Below are 13,448 nucleotides of genomic sequence, written 5' to 3'. Positions count from 1 at the left end.
GCTACTTAAAATTATTGGTTAAATGAAAACCAAAAAATTCCAGGAGAATATAACGTTTACAAGTAAATAGTAAATACAACTGTATTTTAATTTCTTGGTCTCGGAAAACTAGGCTGTGACCGCTTTAAATTAATGGTCCAAGTTATATGTATTTCCTTTAATACAGAAGGACATAGCCTTCCGGTATCTATACAACTTACTAAGTAGTCTCAATAGATTCTATTTTACAACTTGCTTTACTCTCCATGCTTTTGTGGAAGATTCAATACAATCTCTATGTACATATTTTAAACACTATTTCTGAACTACATTTGGAATTCCTTAAATAAAAAAATAATCACCATTCTTCACCTTCTCGGGAAAGTGCCAGACTAACGCCTGACCAGCACTGCTGCTCTCTAGCATCTGGAGAAATCCTTATTCCCACACCACCCCCAGGCCAAAAAAGTGCAATGAATTCAAACTACATGGGAAAAAGCAACATCTATTGTTCTTATCTTCCCCACAGCAAGAAAAGTCTCTTTATAGGTATGCCAGTGCTGTTTTAATTTGCCAGGGAAATAGGGCTCTCTCAAGCCAGAGCAGGAAAATCTTCAGGGTCATCTGGGTTTGGCGCAACATCTTGTGTCTGAAAAAGAAAAGTTTTGAAAGCAACTGTCACTTCATCCATTCCCACCTGGGTGCAGAGCTGTGTGAAACACGGTGCCCACTGTCCCTCAGGGGAGGAGCTAATGGGGTAGGGATAGCGGCCCAAACGTTGAGGGAGAGAGGGTCCCAGTGGGAAGAGAAGAGTGGCAGGGTCACTCTGAGTGAGGCCCTGCTCTGAGCTGCAGCCAAGTGCTGCGCAGACCCCGAAGAGGGGACATGGAAGGGTGCCTCTCCCTCCTCTGACCCGCTCCCGTCCCTGTTGCAGAACGGCTGGCAGTGCCTACTGGCCACCCCCGGCCCTCCCTCCCACAGATCCTTACTGATCTTACAGATCCTTCCTTCATCCAATAAATATGGAGGATATTTATTGGATAAATTTGCTCCATGTAGCAAAAATGTTTGCTACATGGAGATATAAGGATGATTAAAGACAGTCCTGCCCTCGGGGAGCTCACAAAGTTGGGGGAGAAACATACTGGTAAGTTCAGTCACAGATGGCCTGGGAATGGGGGCCCACAGTCAGGGCATCCAATGCAATTTGGTGGCCAGGTACACATCACAGTCAAGTAATGTTTTCTAGAAGAGAAGGTTCTCCCAGAGATAAGCCTCAATGAATGAGCAAAAAGAACAGAATCCCGCAACAATGCGAGCGTGAAGGCTGTTAGAAGCTGGAAGAGCCCAGGTGGGCGGCAGGTTCGAGGACCGGATCACCACACTGCACACGCGGTGGCAGAGCTCTGCTATGGGAAAGGAGTGGATGTATATTTTCTATTCCCAGAATAGTTCCTTTTTCCAACACGGCCTCAAATGTACCCAGAAAAAACAATGTTGTGTTTTTGCTCTTGTTTAAGTATAACAGACTAGTTTCTCCTCCCAGGGGCTGCTCCCTGGAGTAAGGGAGTCAGGCAGCAAAAGGAACATTTCCCAGACCAGCCACAGAGAAGGGGCTGCTCCTCTTCCATCGTCACAAGGGCGGCACGGTGGCCTGTGCTGGCCACCGGGCCTTGTGCCCAACTCCCACTCAACAGGTGTTTGTTCAGAAAACATTTATGAAGCACCTACTACAGCTTACACTGCGCTAGGCACTGGGGAAACCATCATGTCCCCTGGAGACAGCAGACACTGATCAACAACTGCACCAGCGAGAATACAATTACAAATGCAGATGGTGCTTCAAAGAAAATAAGGACTCTGACCTGGTCTGGAAGACTTCTCTGAGAAAGGGAGGTTGGAGGATCTATTCTAGGTACACAGGCAAAGGGGTGGGAGAAGGGCCAGCAGGTGCAAAGGCCCCGTGGGGTAAGGAACATGCTTGTCTGTTCTAGAAGTAGAGCAGTGTTGGCTGAAGAGTGGGAAAGAATGGTTTGAAGCGAAAAGGTGGCCTTGAAGCTGTAGGAAGGATTTTGTCTACCCTGAAAGCATCAGGGCCCAGGGCAGATGATCAGACCATGGTAAGCAACCGTCAGTTGATCTAGTTCAATCCCAAGCCTGGGGATCTTATCTGATGCAGATGTGTGAATTTTTCTCCAGCTCTGAACGTGCGTTCATGGCAGACATCGAACTTCCCTGGAGACCCTGGAGGCCAGGGCTACACAACGGTCTGTATCCAACTGATGTCCATCATGCTACCGTGACCGTTCCAAACACTCCAACATCAGACCCACACTAGACAGAGGAGGAAGAACCTCCTCTGTCTAGACGAGGCAGAACCTGATGATCTTCCAAAATTAGACTATGTAGGCCCAGGGCATCTTCATCCTCTCACTTCAGAAAACCATCAGGGTTTAGAATATAAACACTGGGCTTCCCTGGTGGCGCAGTGGTTGAGAATCTGCCTGACGATGCAGGGGACATGGGTTTGTGCCCCAGTCCGGGAAGATCCCACATGCTGCAGAGCGGCTAGGCCCGTGAGCCATGGCCGCTGAGCCTGCGCGTCCGGAGCCTGTGCTCCGCGGCAGGAGAGGCCACAACAGTGAGAGGCCCGCGTACCATAAAAAAAAAATAGAATATAAACACTTACCACCACTTCTGCTCTGGGTCCATAGTTTTCTGCCCTTCTGATCCTTCCCCGGCCTCCCCGTGTGCCACCTCTGGCTCCACGCCCGGGACGAGGGAGGTTACCAAAATTAATCTCCAGCTGGGATGTGATGTCATTGGCCGCTTTCCGGAAAACATGGGCATCATCCTCATAGTCATCCTTTACCAACTGAAACACAGTTACAGCATCAAACACAGAACATACACATGGCCGTCTCCATGGACACTCACTGGGCCGGGCTCTGGGCAGGGGAAGATGCTGCTGCTCTGCTTCCAGCCAGGTGGGTTCTGCACATTTTTGAAGCCACACGTTCTCATACTCACAGTCCTTTTTTTTTTTGAATTGGAGTATAGTTGATTTACAATGCTGTGTTAGTTTCTGCTGTAACAGCAAAGTCAGTCAGCTATACATATACATATATCCACTATTTTTTAGACTCTATTCCCATATGGGTCATCACAGAGTATCGAACAGAGTTCCCTGTGCTACAAGGTAGGTTCTTATTAGTTGTCCATTTTATACATAGTAGTGTCTCACAGTCTTAATTCAAACATTTTTGAACTTACCGTTACTTCAAGTGAGACCAAATTTCTATCAGTTTAGTAGATTAAGATGTAAGATTTGACATGACTAACAGTAATCATCTAAACGTTTTATATCGAATAAGTGTATTTTGCTGAGATTGAAAAGTTTTAGTTTCTGCCTTTTGTTTTATTTCTTCACAAATGCTACTCTGATAAATAAGGAAAATCACCTTCCTAGGATAGAGCTTGATGGAGAAACTTCTTTCAACATGGGTGCTGACTGTACAAATACCGTATGTTAAAAACTGGATGATATACAATAAACACCTCTGACTCAAAATATATGGAAAGGATAGAACAACAGTATGATTAATCTGAGGGTTGCTACCAAGGCTGCATAAAGAACTCAAGCTGCTTTTGAAGAACTGCTCTAGTTCAAATTCTTTGAGAAAGTACATTTTATTGTAAGAGATCAAATAAGTTCTACCTCTTGTTAAAAGAACACTGTATTAAATAAAACTCCTTCAAATTTGATTTGGCTTCAATTCCTAACCATGAATGAAACAAAGAAGAACTCTCACTTTTAAGTAAAATATAAACCTACAGAAAATATGCCAGTGATCGTAGATGAGGATCTCCCAAGTGCTGTAAGGTTAAACATCCCTACAGCTTGTCCAGAAAATGGAATCAAATTTCCCTGAGCACATCAGTCCCTTTTGGCCATATGTTCATTTCAGGTTTCACATTTAACACTTGTGTCCCCTTTGAAGTTTCAGATTAAAATAAATCAAAGGCCTTAGATGGGCTCTCAAAGCTAAAAAGATGAAGGAAAGAACAATTCAGGAACAATGGCACTCTGGCAACAAGATAAACACAAAAAATATAAGAGGCAAAATGATAACTACGGCCTGGTTTAGAAAACAACTGGCTGTCAGTGTGCCTCAGCAGAGACACGGCAGCCTTCCCAGTAAGAAGGGACAACTTGCAATGGAAGCAAAGTGAGCGAATAGTCAGGCCAAGGTGCTTTAAGGTCCCAGCTCTCTTCATAGGCTACTGTTTGGTCTGAACCTTGCAAAGAACAGAGCTCCATGCAAACAAGAGGTGTTATTCTAGTGCTTTTGTCTCTTAGGGTACTCAGAACAAAGTAAGTGACACCAATCACTTCCGGGACTAGTGATTTGGCTTCTGTTGCTTTAAGAAAAACTCCTGGCTAAAATCGTCAACGCCACAAGATTAATAAGTACCAAAGATGTGTGCTTTACTGAGACCAAGCTCGATGACTCAGCAGCTAACACAGTTGCTTCAAAGATTCCAGGAGACCTCTCTCTGGAGCCAGGGAGGATGAATCTGGTGTGGATTAAGGAAGAGCAGCTTCTATTTTTACCTAACGTGTCAGCTGCACATTTCAAATCCTGACAGCACAATTGTTTTAGGCAAAGCTTTATTTACAGTGCCCCAGAACAAAAAAGAAGAAAATGGATAGAAAAAAAAAAAAAAAAACAACTAGCTGATGCACTTGTAGAAAGGCCTCACTCGTATGTGTACAAAAAGCCATTTCTAGTGGAAAAGCTAAAAACTTATTAGACTCGGGCTTCCCTGGTGGCGCAGTAGTTGAGAGTCCGCCTGCCCGTACAGGGGACACGGGTTCGTGCCCTGGTCCGGGAAGATCCCACATGCCGCGGAGCGGCTGGGCCCGTGAGCCATGGCCGCTGAGCCTGCGCGTCCGGAGCCTGTGCTCCGCAACGGGAGAGGCCACAACAGTGAGAGGCCTGCGTACCGCAAAAAAAAAAACAAAACAAAACATACTAGACTCCAAGAGCTTGAACTGACTGAAACAGGAGTTAGGAGGGGATCCTGTATCATAAATGACCCCCTAGGGAAACTATTCATTCAAAGAATATAACTAACCAAAGTGTAAATGGGAACACAGACAAATCTACATAGTACAAAACTCCTGAGTTTCAAATGGAAAATCAGTGAATATCCAGCAGACAGGAAGGGTGCGCACTACCGTCATCGACACAGAGACTGGTATCAAGATAAATAGCTGTGACGGAATGAAACAAACTCTAAATTTTAAAATTAGAATGGTTCAGTGTACCCTTCCTTAAGTTCAGCAGCTTAAATAGAATGTGATTAAATAACTCTCTGACCAGCCTTATCAATATCTGCTGGAAGATATTTTCAACGCTGAAGCTGCCAATGAAGAGCTGAACATAAACCTTGTAAAATCAGGACCACAAAAGACAGAGGAACGCACAAGCAGTTCCAACAGGATAGCTGGCCACAGCAGCAGTGCCCGACGGTGCTGCCAGGTGCTTCAGGGCTCCTCTGGTGAGTTTCTGCAGAGGGAGCAAAGCTGCTACAATAACACAAAAAAGGCTTCACCCAACCCTGACCAGTTAAAGATGATCAGCTAGTTCCAACTAAATGCTCTTATTAGGAATTCGAACTGTGAAGAAAAACCCACTGAATCACTTTGCTATACACCTGAAACTAATAAAATATTGTAAATCAACTATACTTAAACTTAAAAAAAAACAAAAGAATTAGAACTGAAGGTAATCTGATCACGAAAATGCAGAGTAGTTATCCTCTGAAATGGATTCAGGAAACATTCTGTACCTCTCTTCTGACACAAAATTGACATGCAGCTAAAACATACAGCATGTGCACAGTCTTTGCACAGTTCTGGAGGGAGCAGAAAGTGCACTGTCACTATAACTGCTTTGGATTAAGTATTAATAGGTCAATTCTTTTTCAATTTTTTTTCTTAATAAACAATAAAAATACAGTAAAATTAGGCACACATAATCTCTGATTACTCTTAGGTTGAAACTAGAATGTCAACTACTAATGTTCCATTTTTAAAATAGAAGTGGAAAAGCCCATTTCGTTTCCAATAAGGTAACAGTGAAGATTACCTCTAGATACAAAACCTCATGCTTACATCATCTCTATATTTAGACTTGTGTATCACCACTGCTTTGGAAGGGACAGTGGACTCAGGTTTCCGGATGTTAAATTCAGGCTTTGGTCTGGTCTGTTCTTGAAGATTTTTCCACTCATCTAGGGTCATCTCTTGAACTTGAGTTTCTTCTTCTATCTCCAACTCAGGAACTCTATAAAGAAGTATAATCATAAAGAATTATTTCTGATAGGTCTGAAATGTCTACTTTCTCAAAGAGAAAGTCATAACCATTAGTTTAACGTACTTTCATGGTTCTGTATCTTAAATTTAAATAAGGTAAGAAAATCTTTGAACCATAAGCTTCTTTAGTTTATTTTCATCATTTTATGCCACCATTGCCAACTGAAGGTAATTCCTGTCTGTGTTCAAAGCAGTCTTTGAAAAATGGGAGCATCACCATCCCAATGACGTTCATATTACACTTCACCACCAGGCACTCCCTTCCCCTATGACATTACACACAAAATGAGATAGGCAATTGTAGAAACAAATGGGAGAAGTAACTGAGACAAAACACATATAAGGAAACCATGAACAGAGGTTATAAACAATGGGTCACAGATATGTACTTTTGTAAATATCCTCCTTAAATTCATGAATTCTTAAAACAGAAGACAGACATATAGAACAATGGAATAGAATTCAAAGTCCAGAAATAAGCCCTCACATTTATGAGCAATTAATTTTTTTGATCAGGGTGCCAAAGACCATTCTTTTGCACTTGGATATTTAGTTTTCCCAGTCCCGTTTGTTGAAAAGACTGTTCTTTCTCCTTTGAATTAAGTTGGACTTCTCACACCATAAATATAAGAGCTAAAAGTATAAAACTCTTAGAAGAAAACAGAGGCATAAACCTTGGATTAAGCAATGGTATCTTACATATGACATCAAAAGCACAAGCAACAAAAGAAAAAGTAAATAAACTGGACATCACCAAAACTGAAAATTTTTGTGCTGCAAAAGGACACCATCAAGAAAGTGAAGAGACAACTCATAGAATGAGAGAAAATATTTGCAAATCATATATATAATAAGACACTTAGATCTAGAATACATAAAGGACTCATAACTCAAAAAACTAAATGATGCAACTAAAAAATGTGCATTTGTCAAAATAATGAATGTACACTTATTTTTGTACATTTCACAATAAATAAATTTTATATCAGTTTAGGTGGTGGGTATAGGTGTTCACTGTAAAATTCTTTAAACTTGGCTGTGTTTGAAATTTTTCATAATAAAATGCTGGAAGAATACTAATATTAAAACATATCCCAAACATACATTGGCAAAAATATAAAAAGACAGTAAATTTTGTAATGCCAAATACTGGAAACAACCCAAAATCATCTGGAGAGGAATTTGTTGGAAAAATTATATATATCAAACATGAATATTAAGCAGCTAAAAGAAATGAGAAATACATAAATTGCTGTGGAACACCTCCTGGATATACTAATGGAAAAGCAAGGTGGAATGTCTGTTACCATTCACCTAAGAAATAAGGAGACATACAAATATATATACATATAGGTGTAAAAAAAAATCATAATATAAACCAGGGAAAGAACAGGGATAGCAGCTATTTGGAAAATATGTTTTAACAGATTGTACTTTGGAAACATTTAAATATTTTACATAAATAAATAAATCTATAAAACAGATTTAAATTAAAATTCAATCTCTAAAATTTGGAAGCAAAATTAATCAAATTAGCCCAATTGTTTATCAAGTTGGTGATAAAAGCATCAGAAAAAAGCTATTTAAAGTGCCTTTAAATACAAATTTATAATTATTCATCTCTCTGTATATAACTTTTTAATAATCATATTATTGGAGGTAGTGTTGGTAGTATTATTTGTTACTGTCGTGTGTGCAGCAAATGAGTAATAGTATGATGTTATTGACAACTGGGATTTTCAGCATGGAAGAAAAAGAGAAACAAACTTAAGAAAGTTTAGCTAAAAATTTTGTACTCCTAAATTTCAAATGGAAATATTGAATGAACTCATAATATATTTTAGCTTAAAAATGTGTGTGTGTGTGTGTGTGTGTATTCCTCAGCTCTGTCCACTTAAATGTCCTAGAAACAGTTAAGAACCTAGTAGCAGTAAGTAACCCTAGTGCCTAGACTATCGTCTCTAAATACCATATTCTATTTTTTTAAAATTTATTTTACTGAAGTACAGTTGATTTATACTGTACAGCAAAGTGATTCAGTTATACATAGATATACATTCTTTTTCACATTCTTTTCCATTATGGTTTATTACAGCATATTGAGTAGAGTTCCCTGTGCTATACAACAGTAGGACCTTGTTTATCCATTCTATGTAAAATAGTTTGTATCTACTAATCCCAAACTCCCAATCCATCCTTCCCCGACATCCACTCCACCTTGGCAAACACAAGTCTGTTCTCTATGTCTGTGAGTCTGTTTCTGTTTCATAGATAAGTTTATTTATGTCATATTTTAGACTCCACATATAAGTGATATCATATGGTTCTAAATACCATATTCTATTAAAGGACTCTGGCTCCCTGGAAAAATGACTCAGTATGAGATGTGAAGTATGGATGATGAGTCTGAAACATGTCTTACCAGAAAGCAAGGAAGCTATCAAAGACCACTGAATGTGTGTAAAAAGGATCAAGAATCAACTTGAAGAGGCCCCCTTCAGTCAAAAAATGGATCAGTTTAAGCACCAATAAGCATAAAAACTCAGTGTACTGAAACACATCAGATATGTTTAAATCTCTAAGTTCACAAGGACACTTAAAAAAAGTCACTGGCACCTTTGAAGGATATGAGGGAACCAACTCATTATTCTGAAAATGAGTAAGTTAAAAGTAAAACACGCCTTTTATGCATCCTTCATTTCCTAAACAAACTTACACTCAGTTTAATCAACTAGTTCTAGGTAAGCTTTTCTTTACAGATCATTCCAGCTACTTAACTGAAGAAAGAATGATAGAATTAGACTATCACTAATTTGCAGCCCTAATGAATTAATGGATAAAGGCAATGATAATCAGCAGCCTTCCATAACCTATGAAACAATCTTGCCAAAAAGTTGAACCTGAATTTAATCAAACCTCTGCCTCTCATTATTAATATTCAGGAAATTTTTTTAAAAATATGAAGAACAGAGAAACATGTTGGACTACTCTACAATGCCATGCTGGCACTGGCTTGCACCAAGTCGTAACAGCCAATTGTTAAATTCTCAGGAATTTTGCGAGTTGGCTGTGAAATACAGTTGTTAAAAATTAAATTACAGAAACACATAATTAAATGTTAAAACATGTTTAAATATTAAAACAAAGGTAATAAATCCTCACAACTCATCATTCCCTAATTATTTCACTACATTTTGCCTTTTCCTATGCACTTGAAGTTATTTATCTCTATTTTATGTGTAGAGTGGATATACTATGCAACGATGTACTACTGCACATCTTTTCCCACTCTGTGTTCAATGATGTTGCTTTGGTGGTTTTAAATCAGCCATGGTAGGAATATTTACACCACAGAAACTAGCAAGTGCAATAGATCCAGGCTTTTTCATCCCAGAGAATCAGATGTTAAATATTTACCAGCACACCACTGATTACAGGGATGCAATCAATACAATTCTGACTCTGAGAAACTATTTGGACAAATGACCCAGCTTTTTCAACAAATAATTGCAAGAAAATTAAAAAAAGAGAAGACACATCGATTAAAAGCGACTTAAGGGTAATCAAGATAGTTTGATATTGGCAGAACAATGGAACAGACTATAGAGAAATAGGCCCACACATACACGGGCGACTGATTTTCAAATAATGGTTTTCAGTATGCTGGAATAACTAGACATGCATATGCAAAAAAAAAAGGAGGGAACGTCTATCCATACCTCACATTGTATATAAAAGTCAACTCAAAATGGACCAAATGTCAATTTTTAAAAATGGATCATAGACCTAAATATAAAACCCAAAATTATAAAACTTATAGGAGAAAACATTTGTGGTATTAGGTTAGGAAAAGATTTCACACCAAAATCATGATCAATGAAAGAACTGATAAATTGAACTTCCTCAAAATTAAAAACTTCTGCTCTTCAAAAGACACTGTCAAGAGGGGACTTCCTGGGTGGTCCAGAGGGTAAGACTCCATGCTCCCAATGGAGGGGGCATGGGTTTGATCCCTGGTCGGGGAACTAGATCCAGCATGCAAGCTGCAACTAAGAAGACTGCAGGTCGCAACTAAAGATCCCACATGCTGCAACGAAGATCCCATGTGCCGCAACTAAGACCTGGCACAGCCAAAATAAATAAATAAATATTTTTTAAAAAAGAAAAAGAAAATGGGTGGTCGTCATTAAAAAAAAAAAATGACACTGTCAAGAGAATAAAAAATCAGGCCACAGATCTGGAGAAAATATTTGCAAATCATGTATCTGATAGAGGACTTGAATCCAGAATATATGAAGAACTCTCAAAACTCAGTAGTAAGAAAACAAACCAATTATAAAATGAGCAAATGATTTAAACAGACTATTAAAGAAGACATACAGATGGCAAATAACCCGTGAAGAGAGGCTCAACATCATTAGTCATTAGGGAAATGTAAATTAAAACCACAATGAGATATACACCTATTATAAGGCCTAAAAATTATAAAAACTGGAACAACCACTTTGAAAATGAGTTTGGCAGTTTCTAAAAAAGTTACATAAACACCTGCCATTTCACTCAGGAGAAATGAAAATGTATAGCCACAGAAAGGCACACACAGAAATGTTCATAGTAGCTTTATTTATAATAGCAAAAACTGGAAACAACCCACATGATCATCATCAGGCAGATGGATAAACAAATAGTGGTCTATCTGTAAAATGGAATATTGCTCAACAATAAATAGGAAGGAACTACTGAAACATTCAACAACCTGAATGAATCTTAAAATATGCATTGTCAGTGAAAGAATATAGACAAAAAGAGAATACAAAAAGAATACATGCTGTATGCTTCCATTTATATAAAATTATAGCAATTGCAAACTAATCTTTAATGACAAAAAAGTAGATCACTGGTTGCCTGGGGGAAAGGGGCGGGATGGAGGGATTACAAAGGGACACAAGGAAACTTTTTGGGTTGATAGATGTGCTCATTATTTTTATTGTTTATGGATTTCAAACTTGTAAAACTGTACATTCTAAATATGTGCTGTTTATTGGATTTGGATTGTACCTCAATAAAACTGTTTTTAAAAGAGATGTAAGAAACATAAAAATTAAAATGTATATTTCAATATTAATTCAAACAAATAAGTCGTTTTAAAAAAAGATTTTGAGATAATCAGGGAAACTGACAAACTGCCTAGATATTTAATGATATTAAGGAATTGTTAAAAAATTTTAGATGGGATAATGATATTCCAGTTATGTTTTTTTTTTTTTTTTTTGCGGTACGTGGGCCTCTCACTGTTGTGGCCTCTCCTGTTGCGGAGCACAGGCTCTGGACACACAGGCTCAGCGGCAATGGCTCACGGGCCCAGCCGCTCTGCGGCATGTGGGATCTTCCCGGACCGGGGCACGAACCCGTGTCCCCTGCATCGGCAGGCGGACTCTCAACCACTGTGCCACCAGGGAAGCCCCCAGTTATGGTTTTTTTAAAGGAAGTCTTTTAGATATAACATTCTGAAACATTTTTGGATAATATATAATATATCCTGGAGGTAGAGGAAGTGGGTAGAGAAATATATGAAACAAGAATGACCATGATTTGATAACAGTTTAGCTGAATAACTTACTTGGAGTTTCAATATACTATTCTTATTTTATATACATTTTTTCTGTAACTTTTAACAAAAAGAGCTAAAAATAAAGAAATATTAAGGAATCATGAGGGTTTCTGTAGCCTACTTGTGATAGAATTAAGAAATCTGTGGAACCGATGCTATGAATTTGAGGATTCTTTCATAACTAAGATAACCTAATAGAAGTTAATAAATTCCAAAAAGTTCAATAAGAACAGATTTTGTGTTAAGACCACAAAAGAAGTACTTTTTGTCTGCTTGTTTGTCTTAAAAAATATATCTAGGGCTTTATATATATATAAACATAAACAACTAGAAAAAGTAGAAGGCACGTAAGAAATGCAGCCCTGAAGTGACACAGCCACCCAACATAAAGCAAACAGTGCAGTTCAGAATAGAGAATCTGCCACAAGTGATTCCATCCATGAAAGTGATCAGCCTGACACCCTTTACTCAGATGTGCCTCATTGGAAGGTGTTCTTACAGATGCCCCCATGCATTCTCCTTTATCACCTGCCATTTCAACAAGCCATTTTGGGAGCAGTATAAAATCACCAAGGACAGGCTCCTTAATTTCACTGCCTATTGACCAAAAATAATTATAAAAAACACACTCTAAACAAACAAAACACATTCTATGACAGTTCTGTAAGGCAGATTCCATTTCCCATTTGAATCAGCTCTGAATGTAGTTTTTACTGCCGTTTTAGCAAAGACTGGATATTCAACAGGAAGAGATATAGCTAATTCTCAGTTCCAGGAAGGACTAATGCAAGTATATTTCTAACAGTTATAAAAGCAACATAACTGCTATCACTCTAAATTTAACAATTCCCTTTTGAGTAATTCAAAGACCTTTACAGTTCTTGGTTTATCAGGTGGGCCAAAGAGTGCCTTTGGTATTTTAAGTAAAAATAAGACACATTTTTCATTTTCCCCAAGAACTTTATTGAACAACGTATACACGCTTTTGTTCCACTACTTTCTGCCATTTTCCAGGCAATTTCATAAGTCCAAAACGTTTTATCTTTTTGCGCAAAGAACTGTTCCAGGTGCCTTTTATAGTCTTCCAGGGAATTGAATTTTTTTCCATTAAGAGAATTTTGTAAAGACCAAAATAGATGGAAATGCGAAGGTGCAATGTCTGGTGAATACAGCAGATGAATCAGAACTTCCCAGACAAGCTGTAACAGTTTTTGCCTGGTCATCAAAGAAACATGTGGTCTTGAGTTATACTGATGGAAGATTATGCGTTTTCTGTTGACTAATTCTGGACGCTTTTCAACTGGGTGCAGCTTTCAGTTGGTCTAATTGGGAGCAGTATTTGTTGGAATTAATCGTTTGGTTTTCTGGAAGGAGTTCATAATAGAGGACTCCCTTCTGATCCCACAATATACACAACATCACCTTCTTTCGATGAAGACCGGCCTTTGGTGGTTGGTGGTAGTTCATTTTGCGTGC

The 13,448-nt window shown here is 38.7% G+C and overlaps 1 protein-coding gene across 2 annotated transcripts in view; it reads right to left on the bottom strand.

Annotated features, from left to right (window-relative positions):
• Positions 1–346: 346 nt before the first annotated feature.
• The window catches only part of HABP4 (hyaluronan binding protein 4), a gene marked incomplete at its 5' end in the record, with an annotated part of 35,262 nt that continues 22,160 nt past the window's right edge, over positions 347–13,448 (bottom strand). The window contains 3 exons of one of the 2 annotated variants that reach the window (XM_082842203.1): positions 347–628; positions 2,669–2,854; positions 6,161–6,332. In XM_082842203.1, coding sequence (XP_082698329.1) covers positions 572–628; positions 2,669–2,854; positions 6,161–6,332 — 415 coding nt within the window. In that variant the 3' untranslated portion in view covers positions 347–571. Of the gene's footprint in view, positions 629–2,402; positions 2,855–6,160; positions 6,333–13,448 lie in introns of those variants that run through there. The other variant, XM_082842202.1, reaches the window with a different exon arrangement.

The sequence above is a fragment of the Leucopleurus acutus genome (genome assembly GCF_964270905.1).
Source record: "Leucopleurus acutus genome assembly, chromosome: 7".
Taxonomy (NCBI): Eukaryota; Metazoa; Chordata; class Mammalia; order Artiodactyla; family Delphinidae; genus Leucopleurus; species Leucopleurus acutus.
The sequence above is the reverse complement of the archived record's forward strand: the minus strand, read 5'-3'. Positions and strand labels throughout refer to the sequence as shown.